This window comes from Episyrphus balteatus, chromosome 1 (assembly GCF_945859705.1).
Source record: "Episyrphus balteatus chromosome 1, idEpiBalt1.1, whole genome shotgun sequence".
In the NCBI taxonomy this organism is placed as follows: Eukaryota; Metazoa; Arthropoda; class Insecta; order Diptera; family Syrphidae; genus Episyrphus; species Episyrphus balteatus.
This window is the reverse complement of record NC_079134.1, coordinates 139,099,570-139,119,740: the sequence shown is the minus strand read 5'-3', so window position 1 is coordinate 139,119,740 and position 20,171 is coordinate 139,099,570. Positions and strand designations below refer to the sequence as shown.

The 20,171-nt window shown below is 27.5% G+C and overlaps 1 protein-coding gene across 3 annotated transcripts in view; it reads left to right on the top strand.

Moving 5' to 3' along the window:
• The window catches only part of LOC129906131 (5-hydroxytryptamine receptor 2A-like), a 267,437-nt gene that overhangs the window by 143,884 nt on the left and 103,382 nt on the right, over window positions 1-20,171 (top strand). For all 3 annotated transcript variants that reach the window (XM_055981779.1, XM_055981778.1, XM_055981780.1), the window contains exons 4-5: window positions 11,859-11,992; window positions 12,472-12,581. In XM_055981779.1, coding sequence (XP_055837754.1) covers window positions 11,859-11,992; window positions 12,472-12,581 — 244 coding nt within the window. The remainder of the gene's footprint in view (window positions 1-11,858; window positions 11,993-12,471; window positions 12,582-20,171) is intronic.

The window sequence follows — 20,171 nt, the reverse complement described above, 5'->3', positions numbered from 1 at the left end:
TATCCCAAAATTTCCCCTTTTCTCAAAAAATACCAATTTTTCATAGATATGAATGTGTTTTTTCATTGCATTGTTTTGATTCTTAATGATAATGGATATGAAAATCTTCATAAAAATTTTGGTCCCTCTACCATAACATTTAAGGGTTTTTCGGTAGTAAGTTAGCAACTCTTATAATAATATGGGTAGACAGATGAAAAACAGGTATAACTTTTTTCAGAGACATCAGATTGCCTTGATTTTAGATTTTTTGGAATATCATATGTGTATATAATACCATTGTCTATTAGGTATTGCTAATTTTGAAAATCTCCTTTCGCGCTTTGACCTTGAAATCGCGACAAGCGGACATGAGATTTTTCTAGACTTTTGAGATATGTTATAGAATGGCAAAAGGAAGATATTGAGCAAAAAAAATTTCTACTAACATTCATTCCGAGATTTACCCCTTTTTTCTCCTTATTTGACTGTATTATTATGCTTTACTCCAAAAGAAAACTTCTTGCTAAGTTTCATGAGGTATTTTTTTTTTTTCTTTATTTTGTACTAGATTACATTTTGTGTTCTAAATTACATGTAATACATTGCTGCTACTCAAATGTTCTGTATTAAATGTTTTTGTTGAAATTGGTTATGTTCTTAAGAAGAGAGTCGGAATCCAAGAAAACGGTTTTATCATAGATACTGTTAATAATGGTTCATAAAATATTTTTTTATACTAAATAAGACCTACAAAAGTTATCTATATAGTTCGCTTTAAACATTTTTTGAATATTTTGAAATATTGATTATTATAATATAAAATATTATTTTAATTAACAACCTGATATGTTAATCTTAAAAATAAAAAACATATATCCAAGTGGGTCACTATGGCGTATGTGTAACCTTTTTTTCTATTTACACAATCGTAACAACTAATAAAAACTATTTTATAGCTGTTTATTGATGTATTAAAGTTATTTTCTTAAAAAATAGGCGTTATCATAAATAAACCAATATTCAATGCAATCAATATCGATTAGAAGCATTGTGTGAGCATTAATTAAACATTAAAGGTGATAAATCACTGGAGTATAGCATAAGTAAAATTAGAGATTTTAACAAACACAATGCAACAACTTGGTTTACAAAAACTGAAATATATTTTTATATTTTTATACTAAAATCATAAAATAATTTGATACGGTTCCTTGAGTGACCGAAAACCTTGAAAGTATTATTTCCTACCTTGAGACTTCAACTTTTCTGTGCTACAAAAAAAAAACTTCTAATTTTCACTATTCAACCGAGAAAAAAAAATAGAAGCTCTCTTCCATGATTGCGCTGTCTCGAATTTTGTTTGTGTCTATCCGCAATTATAACAATTCTTAAGTACTAACTCTGTTTTTTTTTTTTCCTATCCTTGAGATAATTCAGTCTCAGGTGAGTTTTCTATTTCTAGCTATATTTATATACTTTTTCTTCCTTTTGTCTTTACTGTTATTTAACTCTCAAACAAAAGAAAAAGGATACCAAATAACGAATAACGAAGAAACAAAGTTTGAGGTGAAGATTGTTGGACTTTTCGCTTATCGTTTGCTAGATTTCACTTATTCTTTCATTGTGCTTTTCTTAGTTTGTTATAGTTTTTTCTTCAATTTTTTTTTCACTTTCTGCATAGAAACTCCTCTCGTACAATTTTCACTTCAGAAATAATATCCTTGTAAGGAAGGCAACCAGAAGCAACTAAGTGTACGTGAAACAGAGAGACAAAGTGGGTCGAATTGAATGATTTCAAGGATTTCAAGGACTTTTGCAGATAAAACTTGATAAGACTCGCTCGCCGCCGCCGCCGCGCCGTGATACTTTACGAACGTAATTGATTACGATACTTCTGATGAGGATATTGTATAAGGATCCATTATATGCCTTAATCAAGAATAATGAATGGCACTACTCTATACTCTGTGTATAGAGTTTTTTTTTTTTTTTTGTACTTTATTTGGTTTTGTTTCTCTCCGTCACCTCGTTTTTTCTTCAACTTTTGTGGTTCTTTTCAATTGATTTGAAGTGAAGAAGAGCACGTTCTCATTATAATGATGCCAGATGGTATGTGTCTGTGCGAGAATAAGATGAATCATGAAGAATGAGTTGTTTTTTCCCTTTTTCTTTTCTATTTTTTTTTTTTGCTCGATTTTATCTTTATTTTTTTGCTTTTCTCATCAACTTTAGCTTTTACAGGTATTTGGAAAAAATGTTTGCTGTCTAGATTGTAGAGATAGTAGAACACTTTATAGAAAATAGGCTCCAATGATTTTATGGGGAAAAGATAAATATAAGCATTTTATTTTGGCAAGTCAAAGCAATAGATTTAATTCAGATAGTTCCTCTTATTTATTGAATCATAAATAAAATGGAGAACAAAAATAAACAGGTTGTAGGTAATAAATAGAGAAGAACATCAAACTTGGAATTCAATCAATTTTGACATGAACGATTGAAAAAAAAAAGTAGAAAAGAAAAATGGAAAATTGATCGGATAATTTTTTTTTTAGAGGAAAATTGACTTTGACATTTTCTATTCAGTTGTCAGAGGTAATTTTTCTTTAACAGACAGTAGTTATTTTTATTTATGGAGTTTAATGGGGTTTCAAGTGAAATTTAAAGAAAAAAATTCGACAATTATTATTTTTATGTAATACGAATATTCAGAACATTAACTATTTAAGAAAAACTTTTTTTTTTTTTAATTTGACAACAAATTGTTGTTCTAAATATTGCTCTGTATTTTATGAAAATTAAACAAAAAATATATATTAAGTTTTTATCAAAGATACACAAAATTACATTTCATCACATTTGAAAATTGATTCTTCAAAAACTTTGCAAATTTGAAAAAAGTTTTCAGAACTCTTAGGCGAACTTATATCGTTAGAGTAAAAACTTCAAACCTTCCTGTTTAAGTAAATCGAAAATAAATATTAAGTTATTCTTTAGACTACATTTTAATTTGTGTAAAAGAAATGGCAAGTCTTTAAAAAGCAAATCAAAAACGTAAAAATATGAAAAAATAGGAAATTTTTACTAGTTAACCCGGTTTAAGAAATATTTTTTAAGAGCCACCCTAATGTTAATATGAGTCTTATTTGTTTTCATTTAATATATCAATCTCAAATATTTGGAAATGAATTGTAAAAAATAAAGTCTTTCAAAAATTAAAGAATTGGGTCACTGTGGTGTATGCGTAATATTTATGCTATTCAAAAATTGAAAGGTTAATACAAAATGTACCTAATAAAAAATACGAAATTACTTAACATTTGTTGGAGTTACACGAAATGACGGGCTTGGTAACAAATTTTTAAGAGAAAGAGTGCTGAAATGAAAAACATATTGGGCCCTATCGTGAATCTCATGGAAAATTTTGATTTACTTGTAAAATTTTTTTCCCCGGAATTTCTTTTGCGATTGTGAATTTCTCCCGAAATTTATTTTGCAGAGAAAAAGATTGTATGAAATGAAATCTTAGTTTTAATGGAAAATGGATTGCTGATACCAATAAATTCTGAAGGAAATTTTGTATGGCCATTTTCGCCCCATGTTTGAAATATTGGAAACATTCCCAGCAAAATTTGTATTCACGAGAGCCTGATATGTTGATAAATGTTGAAGTGTTTTATTAGATATTAGGAGGACAATTGAGCATTTTTGTGTGTCAAGATAAAAGAATCAGTCTCATCTTAGCTTTCTCTTTATAAAATTAAACTTGAATTTTTTTTTATTTACATGCGCTTGCATTTTTCTGGATGGTACTGTAGCAAAACTTATAAGATAATGTTTTAAGACAAACCCTTATAGATTTAATTTCCTTACTAAGATCTGACTGAAATATTTAAAATATTTTTGCAAATATTTTTTTATAATATCGTTTTCCTAAAAACGGGTCGGTGATTTTCCTAAAATTTTGTTTGTATGTTTGGCTACACAGTGTTGTGCCCAATTACTCTTTCTTGAACAATAAATTAATTGACGGACCTACTTCATTTGGCCTTCAAAATCATTTAAAAGAGCCTTTTCGTAATTTAAAAACTAAATTTTTTTTATATATTGGATTTTTTTAAAGTCTTTTTATACACAAAGTTTAGAAAAATAAAATGCACGACTGGGTCGCACGAACTTGCTCTTAGAGTCAAAGTTGCTTTAATTTTTAAGACTTTTTATATAGAAATTTGGAAAAAAAAAATAAAATTAATTTTTTAAAAAAATAAAATCTCAAATCAAATTGCCCTCCAAAACAAGTATGCAGTTTTAATTGATATGTTAAGATGCATTTTTAGAAAAAAAATTTTCAAAATCGTTAGAGCCGTTTTTTCAAAAACTAATTTTTTATAAACAATTTTTTGGAAAAAATGTTTTAAAATAAAATTGGTATGCCATTTTGTAGAAATCACTAATCAACATCTAAAAACAAAATTTCAAAAAAATTCAATGTCCCGTTTTCGAAAATTTGATTTTTCAAACAAAAATTTTCAAAATTTTTTAAAAATCCAAAAAATATTTTTTTGGAAATTTGTTTTTTGGTTTATATTTAAATTTTATAAATGCTTCCTCACAAAAAGTTTCGTTGAAATCGAATAAGCAGTTTCGGAGATAATCGGATTTGAAAAAACCGGTTCTATGGCAAGTACCGTTAATAATGATTTTCCAAAAAAAAAATTTTCATTAGAAGATACACCTTAGCTTAAAACTAACATTTGAATTTTTTAAACAAAATCGTTAGAGCCGTTTTCGAGATATTTCAATTTTACTAAAATCGGTATATGACAAGTACCTACCGTTATTTTTGGTCCAAAAAAATTAATTCCAAAAACCCCTCTGGAGAGTCGCCAAATAACGCTACATACCAAGTTTGACATTAATCAATACATCCGTTTAGGCTGTAGCTCCTTATACAGACAGACTGACAGACAGACGGACTTCCGGGACCCACTTTTTTAACATTCTCTACCATCGTAATGTCATGGAAAAATGTTGTCTCAACTTTTTTTTTGTACGAATGCATAACTTGATATATAGTACCTATATCGCAAGTAAAAAACTATCGGAATAGAAGTTGTTTTCAAGGACTACTAATTATTTTTTTTTTCGTCTTCATTGACTGAATTTTAAACAAAACTCGTTTGAATAACGTCTTGGGACAAAAAAGTCTCTATAATTTTATTTATTTAATTAATGAATTAAGTTTTTCAATCTTTAATCTTCTTCAATCTTTTTTCAATCAGCAAAGTTATATATGCACTTAATAAAAATATCACATTACAAAATATATTCGACAAATTTAATCCTGTTGTTTATCTTCAATAAAGCAAAAAAACCCAGCAAAGACCATATTCGAAATAGATCTAAAGGAAACAACTTTTATAATAGTTTTCTCATCATTAAGTAAATCCACAAAAAGAAAAAAACCTTCCAGTATGTAAATTAAAACAAATTAAGATCCTTGTGATTCTATATTTTACATTCAATATTGCTTTAAGGATCATTGAAAAGTCAACAAAATTTTAATTACCAATCATCATTTTGCGCTGCTTCACATAAGTTTTTCAATTAAAGACAAACTTTTTGTTAAACTATCTTCTAAGACCGTGTTTAGTTAAGTTAATTGCAATTCTCTTCTCCTCCTCCGGGGTAAAGAGGAGCAGAGTAATAATGAACCTCCTACAATCATCGTGTATTCCATTCCATTCCTTTGCTCAACACAGCATTTATCTTGTGGAAAAACAAAACACTCTCAGGGTGGCAATATAAGGTCTGTCGTGTCTATTTCCCTATATAACGACTCTAAAGTGCTTTTATGCACTTCTTCTTCTATACCTCTCGCCTTTCGTCCTTCCATCATGACTTTTATCTCCCATAGCCACAGTTACTAATTGATTTAGTGATTTGGATCTTTGACTTCTCTGGGAAAATGTCTTTCCGTTCCATTCCGTAAACTCTGTCTGCCCTGTGTGCTCTCCGCTCGCTCCGCCCTCTGCACTGATAATATAAATTTCCTCTCTGTCAATTCTTAAAAGAATCCATAAAAATAATCGAAAAATAAATTGTAAAGTTGCGGTAAGTACACAATTTCATTCTTTGCGGTCCCTTTCACGTCTTTGGTGTTTCTCCATTCAGCAACTACTTGTCTGGGTTACTTAAAACCAGAGTTATTATATTATATCTGTGTATGTGTGGAGAAAGAAAAAAAGTTCAGTTAAACTTAAATTGAAAATGACGCTGGCAATGTTGCATCACCCATACTACCACAATAAGAACACCAGTAAGCAGCAATAGAAGCAATATAGAAGTAAACTGCAGCAGATATTTTTACTATAAGCAATTTATGGTGAATTCAATTACGCGATGGTGAACCTATCCGCTATTGCAGCAGCAAAGAGAGCTCGTTTGTTTGGTGGGCTCCGACGGGAATAAAAGTGCAAATCGAAAAGTCAACGTACGTGATACGTTTAAGGATGACATGACTGAGTATTATCATGGCATGAACAAAAGACATCTGCTGAGCTGAGATCCTTTGTAATGGGTTTTTGAGACGGAATAAATAGATGAACTCATTTTCTAAATGAGACTTATTGGTTTTTTCAAAAAAAAAAAAATCATTTTGCTATTAGAGCTTAAGGAGGAATTTTATATAGCTTCACGGATTTTCTGCTAGAGATATGTTTGCATTTTCTATTAAATTGAACTAGCTATTTCGAAAACTGACAAAGTTGTTTAAATAAGTTGGATTTAATGAAAAAGTATTTTTATTGGATTATGAAATGGCATCAGGTATATCAAAATGAATGAATATTTAGCTTTTAGAAATATGAAAGACTTTATATTTTATTAAATTTTCATTTTTTTTATTTAAAAAAATTTAATTTGTAAGAAGATTAGACATTTTAATTAAGAGACTTCAAAATTCTGGTATTAAAAATTCAGATTTTTTATCAAAACTTTAGAAAACCGGCTTTTTAAAATTCTGCCAGCATACATGTATTTGTATTTGCACAAAGTAATTAATAATTTTGTTGGTATTTATCAAAAAAAAAAAATTAAACAATAAAAACCTTTTCTTAATATTTTAAAGTTTATTGATTTAGCAAACAAAAATTAATATCAAACAAACTGACGGAGTAAGAAAGTAAATAATCAGGGGGGTCATTCCGTAATTTTGAAAACGATAATCGAATCGATGATAATCGTTTTACAGTTTGAGAATCTTTAAAGCTATTTTAAGTGAATTCTGATTCAATATTTCCTAAATAGTTTATATAAATAAAAGTTTTCGTATCCTTAGAAGTCGTATTAGTCTAGGTGATTTAGTACTTGCCTCTTACTCGGGTGTCCGAGGTTCGATCCCCGAAATTGAAGTTGTTTTTTTTTTTTTTTTATTTTCTCAATAATCGTCAATAATCGTCAATAAATAAACGATAGCTAAATAGGTCTCGTTTTTGGAGAATTTATTCGTTTTTGGATGCTATATTTGATTTTTTTTGAAGTGTTTATTAATTTATTCCAATCACCTATTAATTTGCAAACTCCACAAACAAAAAAAATATTAATGATTAATTTCTACGAATAACCATAATGTTAGAGTAAACTATTTTAATATGTGTAACAAAACACTTTATGCATTTTCCAAAATTATATTCAATGTATGTAAGTTTTGACTTTTGGGTCATTAAAAAATTCATATTGATCCAGCTATAGCAAAATTTTTCGACGTTTAAACGCATTAATCTTGGAAAATGAAAATTTTCAAAAATTATATAGGTACGATACGATTAAGAAGGCAACTTAGAGACAAATCAAATCCTTTATCTCTTCCAACGCATATGTAAGCGTACATGACCATTTTGATAATAATTCTCACAGATTTTTTCAAAACTTTCGCCTATCCAAAGAAGCGTTCGTTTTAGTATTAGAAACTTTTAATTTAAACAACGGCCGCTGTTCAAAATACATTCCGGCTATATCTTATATTAAAAAACAAATAGTTTTTCGATACACATATTAAAATAATTTACTCTATAACATTATGGTTATTTGTAGAAATTAATCATTAATATTTTTTTTTGTTTGTGGAGTTTGCAAATTAATATGTTATTGGAATAAATTAATAAACACTTTAAAAAAAATCAAATATTGCATCCAAAAACGAATAAATTCTCCAAAAACGAGACCTATTTAGCTATCGTTTATTTTATTGACGATTATTGAGAAAAAAAAAAAAAAAAACAATTTTATTTTCGGGAATCGAACCTCGGACACCCGAGTAAGAGGCAAGTACTAAATAACCTAGAATAATACGGCTTCTAAGGATACGAAAACTTTTATTTATATAAACTATTTAGGAAATATTGAATCAGAATTCACTTAAAATAGCTTTAAAGATTCTCAAACTGTAAAACGATTATCATCGATTCGATTATCGTTTTCAAAATTACGGAATGACCCCCCAGCAAATTATTCGAGAAGATAATTTTACAAAATTCTGCAAAAAATTAAAAAAATGTTTGGAAAATGTTAAGAAGCGTGCGGTTCTTAACATTTTCCAAAACCCTTTTTTAATTTTTCGCAGAATTTTGTTAAATAGAGTTATGAAATGCAGAATAATTAAAAGCTTAGTTTTGAAAAACAGAATTTTGAAAAACAGAATTTTGCTAAGCAGAATTTTAAAAGCAAAATTTTGAAAAAAGAAAAAAATTTTGACCCCAACCCTATAAATTAATTACATTAATGCTATTTTTTGGTATAAGTTTAAATCAAACAAAGTGTAGGTAAAAAATTATCTTGAAACTTTTTTCTTTTTATTGTAATTACCTACCATATTTTTAGATTTACGTTTTTTAATTACTTTTGTTTATTATATGAGCTTTCGGTATGCACATAAAATATTTTTTAACTCAACCAATATAGTTCTTATTTAAAAAAAAAAAAAATGACGTACAAAAATGGTTGACATTTTTTTGACTAAAAAAATCTAATGTTTGCTGGATTTTTGACAATGAATTATTTTAAAAATTTCGATTATTGGCCAAGCTAGAAAAATGACTAATATGAACATTATTTTTTATTGTTTGATTGTCTTGCTCGTAAATATTCAATTTATTTGTGTTATCAAATTTTTGAAATACATAAATACAAAACTTGACACTTTTTGTAAATTTATTTGTTCTTATACACTCAGAAAAAATAGTAGTTTTTAACTATTTTTAACTATTTTTATAGTTAAAATCGGGATAACTATTTTAAATTGTTAAAAATAGATATTTGTAACTATTTAAATAGTCTAAAAAAGGGAATCGTTTTTTATACCGTGTCAAAAAAAATAATGGTAAAAACAAAATATGCTGATATAGGCCAAAATAAGGGCTTGCCGGATTTGGCAGCTTGCTCTCACTGTTGACAACTGATTTTTGTTACACTGAAAAATTCAGTAATAATTTTAAACAATTAATAATAATTAATAATAATTATTTATAATAATAATTTTTTACTATACCTACTGTTTTTTTTCGAAAAAAAATAAAACAAGCAATAGATTTTATTCTTTTTACAAAAGTCTCCATTTTTGTACCACACGATTTGAAACTTGTACTCGCACTGGCACGCTTCTACAAGATAGTTTTCTGTAACCATACAAAATAGTTACTTTTAACTTTTTTGCTGTGGCATGTGACAGTCACTCTAGCTGTGTGTTTTTTGGCATAGCTATCCGTATCCGCAGTTAGTGTTTACATGCGTTACAAAAACAACGCGCAGCTTGGTTTATCTTCTATAAAAGCTAAACCAAGCTGCAGATATAATTTTAATGAAGTGTATAATTGATAGTTTTCTTGAAAACGCGGGAGGTTTTATAAAAATGGACCCCAAAAGTAATGATGCAGATTTGTTCGAAATGATCTCAGGATTGCAAATTTGTAAATTTCAAAATCGTACCTGATCAATTTTTTGAGTTACAGGCATTTGACATATATACACGTGGGAGGGCATTTGGGAAAAAAAAAATTTAAACAAAAAACAAAAGCACATTATAATGTCCTATACCTTTTTGGAAAGTTAAAATATACTCCTTGAACTTGATGACTATTTGAAGTTGATTGACTAAATAGTTTTTGAGAAATTTAATTTCAAAGTCAAAATTAAAACAAAAAAATTATTTTTTGTATTGAAGTTAATTTTTTTTTTAATTTGAATTACAAGGTACAAGTTTTTTTTTCAAAATTGAATGTTCTATTTAGTTCTTAGTGAAATCCTTAAAAATAGATGTAAAAAACTATACTAGTTTTTCAAAAATGGGAAAAAAGATAGGCACTTTTATATTTGTTTTATTTGTTCCTAAGGAAAAATTTGTATAATGGTTATTTTGCTATTTTTTTTTTTAATGTTTTTTTTTTGCCATTTTTAGAGTTTTGCATTTTTTTTTTCATTTTTATATTTTTTTAAGTTATTTTTATTACGTTCTGAGTATTTCAGGACTATTTTTGAAAGGTAAGAGTTATAATGTTACGTATAACCGAAAAATATCCCACATTGCATAGATTTCAGGACAGCTAAGGTCCTCAGGGACCACAAAACCTTTTCTCGATTTTCATCGTGAGAGACATTTTTCATTAATCCATGGTGACTTCTCGCGTTAATTTAAAAAAAGATGACATCCTGATCAGCATCGTGTTACAGTGACTTTTTTCCATTTTATTTGAGGCTAATTTTTTTTTATTTGAAAAAAAAATATTAAAAAAAGCTAAAGAAAATTGGAGAAAAGATACATTTTTCCTTAAATCTCGAAAACTAAGATACTTTTAAACATGCGGTTTTTTGTTTTTGACCTAAAATCAATGAGAGCATTGATTTGTATAAAAAAAATGTACCCTGTATTAAAAACAATTGAATAAAATAAACTGAAAGAAAAAAAAATATTTTTTTCTAAAATAATAACTTTAAAATTAAATTTCTCAAAAACTATTTACTCAATCAACTTTATATAAACATCAAATTCAAGGAATATATTTTAGCTTTTCAAAAAGGTATAGTACATTATAATGTGCTTTTGTTTTTATTTTAAATTTTGTTCACTTTAAACTAACGATATTCTACTTTAATTTTAAAATTTTCGTCTTCAAAGCAAAATCATTCCGAAAAATAATTGAATCAACGTGGTTTTCGCTTATTTTAAGTTGTTTTTTCCCTCAGTGTATCCGAAATCCTGGCAATACCCTTGAGATAAGATAATATACCATAGTTTGGCTTAAAAAGATTTATTTTGAATCCTACCTAAATTTCCTTTTATCAAAAAAAAACTTTTTCGAAATTTCCAATTTAATGGATTGGATTTTAAAGTTTGATGAAATATTCAAAATGGACTATCTTAATCCAGTTAAACAGTGCACCTCTTCTTAATTTGATGCATTTCCTCAAAAACCACCACGTGTTTGAAAACTGTTTTTGCGCTGTTGATTACATTTATTTTCTAAAATATTTTTGAATAACCTTGTATGATTGACTTTTTAAATTTAAGTCCATTAGTGTAAGTATTTTCCCTGATCCTTAAATAAGTCCCTCTTCTACTGGAATTAGTGCTTCTAACAAAATTTCCTCCCCACAAAAACACAATCTAAAAAAACATACACACATAATAATTATTTTGGTTAGCTTTTATAATTTGTTTTTATTTGTTCATTTTTGTAAAGATAACTCTCGAGTTGGTTTTTTCTGACTCTTAATTTGTATTTATCTTGTTGTTGTTGTTGTTTTTTTTTACTTTCTCCATTTTATGTGTCTATATATTTAAATATGAACGTGGCAACGACACGACGTGTTTGCAATTGCAGGCAACGTTTTTGTAATTGCAGCTATAATTCTGGAACGGAACTTGCAAAATGTTGCTAATTATCTGGTCGCTTCGCTGGCCGTTGCGGATTTATTTGTAGCCTGCTTAGTGATGCCATTGGGTGCTGTTTATGAGGTAAGAAAATTTTAGCTAGCTACTTATTTATAATTCCATAGATGCGCTCTGTGCTTCCTTATGCTATAGAGACTTCCTAGAACGTATATAGTCAAGAGCTCGAGATGATGGTTTTGGTCCTTTCATTCTGGTGGATTGTGTTTGTGTGAGCGAGCACGTGATCGCATTAGAATGGAAGTATTTTTTCTCACTTTTGAGGAATATTTGTTTCGGTTTTACGCCTTGAAGTTGTTTGGTTTTTATTTTATTTTTTTGACCTTATAAGTACGTGTTAGGAAAATATTGCCCCAGAGGGCAAGTAGCCATTGACTATATAAAACTGACATTTTTTTTTTTTTATTTTAATGAAGGAAGGAAAACAGTTTTGTGTGAGCGCCATTTTATTTAATTAGTACTTAATTAGTGTGTATGTGTTTTGCACTGAATAATATTATGTAATTTCTTTTAATTTTTTTCTTGTTTTGCTTGCATAAATATAGATAAGTCAAGGATGGATACTTGGACCAGAGTTATGTGACATTTGGACTTCGTGTGATGTCCTGTGTTGTACGGCTTCCATTTTACATTTAGTAGCTATAGCGACAGACAGGTGAGTTTTATTATACCATATTACACACTCTAGATGAAGACAAATAAATTAACTTAACGGGAAAATTTATTATTATTGTAGAGAATGCGTTAGGGGTCTTAATAAAAGTGCTAATGCTAACATTTATAGTACATAAATTGTCCTGGCTTAACTACAAAGCCCGGTCTTTCTTATACAAGCAATTTAGCAGCTATCTTAAAGTGTCATTAATAATAGTGTATACAATTCAGGAGAAGAACATTAAAAGAGATTTTTTTGCCAAATGATTGAATTAATATTTAAAATAACGCAAATTATTACTTTTTTATCTTTATAAGAAAATTCTAACCCAGAATATAAAATTTCTCATTATATTTGGTTGAAAAGTTAAAGTTAATAGCTATTCAATGCATTGTAAAAAAAAATTTTGCCAAAGGTATTTTTTTTTTAATTTAATTTTATTAAGTATTTTGTATACTAATTTTAAATATTTTTCTAAAGCCGATGATAATAATAAAATCAATTTTTTTGTTGAGGTTTGACTTTGAGAGACGGAAACAATTTTGAAGAACAATTTTATATTATATAGGGGAAGTGGGGGCAAGACCGTTTTTGCACTATGTTGTATAATAAAAAGTAAAACATTTATAATATAAAAAAAGTGAATTTTGGTATTATCAATCACTTCTGTAAGTTTTAGTCAGTTCCGTTTGAGACGCCGCCAAAAAGATAAATCTTAAAAATCAAAAAAAGAATTTTGACCAGCAAAGTGTAAATCAGTGAAGTTGTCCTTCAAAAGATCAACTTAAATGTTTTGGAGTACATATAATTATATATGCTTTTTGGCGTCATTTCCACGGTCATTTCTTGACAAAATGTCTTGAAATTTGGTAGACCGAAAGATAATTGTATGGAAAATACGAAAAAACTGCCAACTTTTTTTAATTTAAAATAACGGTGCCAAAATGACGGATAGAATGAGAAAAAAAATTTGGATTAATTCAGGTAAAAAAGGTTTTAAATCTTAAATATAGAATTCATAGATCCACATTCCATAAAAATAAACAAACATTTTTAAAATTAGTAAAACACACTTATAGACCTCTTAATACGCTATTTCATGGATATTTTTGTAGATAAGCACCATTTCGACATCTCTTCTACTTATGTTTCATTATAAAATTGAGTATTTTGGGGTTATATGGTTGCCAACTATGTTTTTAAATAAATATTAGAAAACATGATGATTGAAAAATTTCAATGTTCAATAAAACTGAAATTTTTTTTTTCGGTAAACCAAGATATTTTTTTCAAATAGATTTTAATATTTTAAATTCAAATCCGAAGTCGAAAAAAATCTATGACATCACGTTTTTGAGATATAAGAAGTTCAAAATAAATTTTTATCTACGAAACATGACGTCAAAGATATTTAACGATGGATTTGAATTAAAAATATTAAAATCTATTTGAAAAGTATATTTTGGTTAACCAAAAAAAAAATTTCAGTTTTATTGAACATTGAAATTTTTCTTATATTTATTTAAAAAACAATAGTTGGTAACCATATAACACCAAAATACTCAATTTTTCATGAAACATAAATAGAAGAGATGTCAAAATGGTGCTAATTTACAATTTTAACTTAACCTACAAGATCTTGGCTTCTGACGTTTCTTATGCCAAACATTATAATATTCTTTGAACATTTTAATAACTATATTTCCTCTTCCGAAATGTTTCTGATTTAAAAAACACAAAAAATTATAAACAAAAAAAAATAAACAAAATAGTTATCCAAATCAGAGCTGTTTCTAAGGATTGCTGCGTAGGGACCAAAACAACCAAATGAGACAAATTAAAACTTCTCAAACATTTTTCTTCCCTTAAATACGCCTATAATATAAAATATTAAAAATATGTTATAATAAATTATTATTATGAACAACGTTTTGTAAATTATATCTTTCATTTTAAACCGTAACTGAAAGAGTTAAACTGTTTCTGTAAAAAAAAGTTACGCATACGCCACAGTGACCCTGAAAGTTATACCCCCATATCACTGAACACAAAGTGAAAAAAATTGTTTTTTTTTTTTGTCGAAATTGGCAGAACTTTTTATTAAATGACCTGATGACCGAAACATGTTCGAGATTTTTGGAAAATCAAATTTTGATAGAAACATAAACAATGTTATTATTTTACATATTGATCTGAACCAAAACAATTTTCCTCAATTTTTTAAAATTGAAATTTCATTGTTCCTCCATTTATAATTGCTAGCATTTATAATTGCTACCACTTCTCATATTTCATCAATAATCTCGTGAACTTTTTGAATCAATTAATTACACATCATAATCCTTTAGTAAAACAGGATTCCTAAACGAATAACCTTCAGTGTAGATATCTACCTTACCTACTCGATAATTTGTGTATTGTGCAGAACCAGCTTTTGATTTATTTATTATTATTGTTGGAATTCGATTTGGTTGATATGAAATTACATTTTTTGAAGTGATATGAAATATTAAAAACCATAAACTGTGGTGGTTTTCAAAATTTCATTTAAAAGCGAATTGTACCTGCACTTTGAGATAAAATTAAATTGGAAATAAAAAACTTGGCTATTGCGAGATGTCTCTTATGTATCTAATGTATGCCTACATTTTGACGATTATTCAAAATCCACACAGAAAACGAAGTCATTTCAAAATAAAATGTGGAATACCTACTTTGCCAAGTTTCTTCATTTTAAGTTTAAAAACTTATGTTCATTCGCAAAGAAGTTTTCACCTCATTATTCTATGACAAGGTATATGATCCCCAAGCTCAAGGAAACTACTATTTCCTCAATTATCATTCTAAAATGACATCATTTTGTTTTTCTTTTTTGTGTGTTTCTACTTTTTAGTAAGAAAAAAAAAACAACTTCACATTTATGTTATATGACAATAACCAAAAGTTAGATTTTAAATATAAAAAAAAAGAAACAAAGAATCCTGCATAAAATTTGCATTTTTCCTCCATCACACACAACAACATATGCCTGGAAGGAAATTTTCCAACTCGCAGATACTTTGGAGAGCACCCAAAACAATAACTAAACTAATTTTCTTTTCTTTCTCTTATACGGACAACGTATTTAAAAAAAAAAAAAAAGTAAGAACACCAAAACCGTAATAACATTAACACGAAAATGTATAGAGTGTGACACGTACTGATTCTGATGTCCTCGTAGTCGTCGCTTTTGGGACTTGAAGTGATTTAAATTGTTGTATAGTGCTACAAGGATTAAAGAGTTTTTTTTTTTGGCAAGTATTCCTTTGACACCTTATTTTAGCCAACAACATGAAAAAGTTGAGAAAAAAAAAATAGATTTTAGTGCTGTCTTCTTTTCTACTTCTGGTAAAAAAAAACTCAGGTAGAATACAAAGCACTATAAGTAAAGTTTAGAGTATGTGGGAAATAAATAAAAAAAAAAAAATTATATAAATTAGGTATAAATATAATAAATTATATAATTAACTAGCTGACCCGGCGGACTTCGTTCCGCCATTTTTTGTATTTATTTTTAATTTTCGACTCTATAATTAGTTAACATTTTAAATGAAAAAGGGAATCAAAACTTGAAAAGTTCGTAAAATGAGTTTAAAATTATTCACTTTTAAACTTTTAGCAAAAGTGGCCTATGTAAAATATGGCCTTTGTTGAAAACGGCCAAAAAACTTGGGACAAAAAAACTTGTTTTTCCCGTTAATTCAAAAGTTTGTACATGCACTCAAGTAGCACACTTGTGTATAAATTGGTGTAAATTCATTAATTTTGGTGTAAAATTGAGAAAATTGAAAAAATATGGTGTATTTCTCAAAATTAGTGGTAAAAAATTATACCACTGTCTTTTCTGTACAAAATTTCAACATTGTTTTAAGATTCCGTGCAAAAAATACACCGATATTCAGTTGTTTTTATAATATACCATTAATGGTGCATAAAATTATTTGATTCTGAAATCAACCAAAACGGTTTATTTTGTACACTCTGTTTGTTGTAGGAAGCACACCCTGTGGACATAAAATTCACCAAAATGCATATGTGGGAGACGCCATATTTTTCATTGGAGGCCATTTAAAAATAGAAGACATCGATTAATTATTTTATTAAAATAGTATATTTATCGACCTAATAGTCCCGCATTCTTAGTTTTTTCGATTCATTATAAAATAACTTTTCTTAAAAAAATGTAAAACAACACAAAAATTATAATTTTTGAAAAATGGATTCTTAAAATCGAAAAAAAAAATCATTAATTCACTGACATTTTTGAGGCGCTCGATTTTTAGAGGGGGTAGCATCTAAAATTAGTAGATAGAATGTGTTTCGTTTTAAAATTTGGCAAACAAAATCATATTTAACCATTGGTTTCTTATGGCAATATTATGAAAGTGAATAAAAATTCATTTTCATTTATTTCATAAGAAATGGTGTGAATTAGAATTCATCAAACTGTTTGAGATAAAAAATAAACTTTGGTTCAAATTTTAAATCAGAATAATTTAAATGGTGTATTTTATCCATAGATTTATTGTGTATTTTTCAATTTCAAAGGGATAATTTTCACCAAAAACAGATCATTTAATATACCACTAGTGCCATTTATACACCAAAATCGGTATATTTTTTTAACCACCGGAGTTTATTTTATACGAGAAAATGGTGTATTTTTTATATTCAAAATGCATATCACGAAAGTGCAAAAAATACACCAAATATTTTGGTGTATCTTAGACTTTTGTGCTACTTGAGCATGCGCATGATTAAAACCTATATTTCCTATAAATTTGAGATTTTTTGCAGACTTTTAAAAATTCCAAAAAAATAAAAGACTACTCAAAAATGTATCTAAAAATTAGGTTGTTTTTCAAAAATTTTTATTTCAAAATACAGGGAATATGAAAAAAATCCGTTTTAGACCCCTAATTTTTTTTTTAAATATCTTTCTCATGGTGTAACTCAAATTTCTGTGCAAAATTTTGCGTACCTGTTATTAGTCTTTTGTCGAAGGTCTATGACTGCAAAAAAACCTTCACAACTTCTGCCCATAATTTCGTAAAGGCCCTAACTACAAAATTTTTTGCATATTTGGAGTTAGGGCATTGTCTCTGATTTATCGTCATTTATTTTTTTAGCCTAAGTCTTCAAATACGTCCGAAAATTGAAAATGAACTTTTGATTTTTTTCATTTTTATATGAAATTTGCGATATTACATTTACTATTTCCCTCTATAACTCAGAACTAAGAAAAGTGTAGTTAGGGCCTTTACGAGATTATGGGCAGACTTGGTTTTGAAATTTTTCAATACCTTTTTTAACTATTGAATAAATTTGTCTATCATTTAAAAAAAAAAAGTCAACTCTTTACGACTTACCGTTTAGAAAATAGCCTCTTTTTTCAATGTCTTGCTACCCCTATTTACCCTATAAAATCTCAAATTTTTTTTGCCTTAAACCTTCTCCTCTTATGCCTCTTTGATTAAAAAAAAAATTAAGAAAATAAGTCAGTCGGTGTGGCCGGTTAGCGAACGTACACAAAACCAAACTTTAATATATATAATAGATTACACTGGTCGGCAAAAAACTAAAAAAAGTCGGGAGCAAGAACTTTATAAGTTGATTTTGATTGACTTTAGTGTGCTGAATTCAAAACTGTTTACAGATTTTTTTTATCACGTCTAGTTTTTGAGCTATACTCATCACTATTTTCGCTATAAAGCTTCAAAAACTAATTTTTAATTGAGTTTTTTTTATGTTTAGTCAAAAATATATATTTTCAGTAATATGTTGCTCTTTATAAGTCCAAATCAGAAGACGCAAGATGGAATTTGATTCAAAAAACCATTCATTACTTTGAAAAAAATAATCAAGATTTTGAGATATCTATCATAAATTTCTTTTTTCAATATCTTTGAGAAAAAATAATTTTGAAATATAATATAAATACCTTTAGGACGTGTTAATATGGCGTTTTAAGATTGCATAAGTAGTTTTACAAAACAAAAAATTAACGGTGATGTAATTCGATGTCAAATGTACCAAAAAAAACGCTTTTTTGACCTATTAATATTCAATTATTTAAAAAACGTGACGTGCCAGTGAAATTTTGACTTTAGATTCGGACTCAGCAGACAAAATTAATCTCGAAAAGTCGGGTTTGGTTCTTGCTCTATATCCGTTGCCAACCAGTGTTATTATATATATATACATATAATATAAATAAACTATTATAACTAATCCAATCTACGATACAAAAAAACGAAAAATAAAACATACAAAAACAATGTTAAAATTATGTGGTTTCAGAACTCAAACAAAAAAAATTCTGAAACGATACATTTTTATTTAATAAAACAAATAACTTACATATCTCTAAAACTAAGGTTATTGATGTTCTTTTATAATTACCACTATTTGAACCGATACCTATGTATATCAATTTTTCGGAGTTCAATTAATTAATTTTTATACAAAAATGTTAAAAATGAAGAAAAACTTCAAAAAATTATTGTTGGATTAAAATATGAAATGCACGACTGGGTCGCACGAACTTGCTCTTGTAGTTCAAAGTGTATTTATCTTAAATATCTATTGGAAATTTAAGATTTTTTTTAGTGTCGAGAAAAAAAAAATAAAAAAAAAAGAAAAAAATCGAAGTTAAAAAAAATTTTATTTTTAAAATTTTGTTTTCAAAAACTTTTTTAATTTTTTTTTTTTTACATTTTACAAAAAAAAAATATTTGTTTGACCGTCAGTCATTTTCTTGATGTTATTTCTGATCGATTTCAATCAAAATTTTTGTACAAAAATGTTAAAAATGAAGAAAAACTTTAAAAAAATTATTTTTGGATTAAAAAAAATCAATTTGTAAGAAGTATGAAAAAAAAAATGAAAATGGATTAATCAATTTTATTGAAATTATGTTTTTATGTGCCGATTAATATTTTGTTTTTAATGGTCCTCAATTATTAAATTCAGTAATTCAAAAACAGTGTAATAGTTTAGTTCAGTCGTTCAGGATTCGTAAAAAAATCGAACTCGATATTATTATAGTCAGGCATAACATTTCGATAATGGAGAATACCATCAAATTGGAAACAAATTTAAAGATTGGATAGCTTTAAGCTTCAAAGGAGAAGTTGCTGCCAGCCGTTTCACCATTTTAAGAAATAAGACCATTTAGAAGACCAATACTTATAATAGTAGGTGAGTCTACGTTCATAACTTTCTTCTCACTCACACTCCACTTTTTTTATCTAAAAAATTTGTTTCTAACAGAGATGGAATAACCTGGTTTGGTTGTACTTAAATACATAGACTTAAATTGAGATTGGATAATCTCATCTACCTTTCATATGCGAGGTATTCCTGAACCCACCCTTTCATTCATGGTTAAACATAAATTAAACACAAAACCAAACGGTTATCTCAATTATTTATTCAAATATTATGTATATAATTTATTGCGAACATAAAAAAAAAAAACATAATACTTCATGGACCTCTCCTTTGGGGGAAGATAAATACAAACCTACAAGATATTATGTTACCATTTAT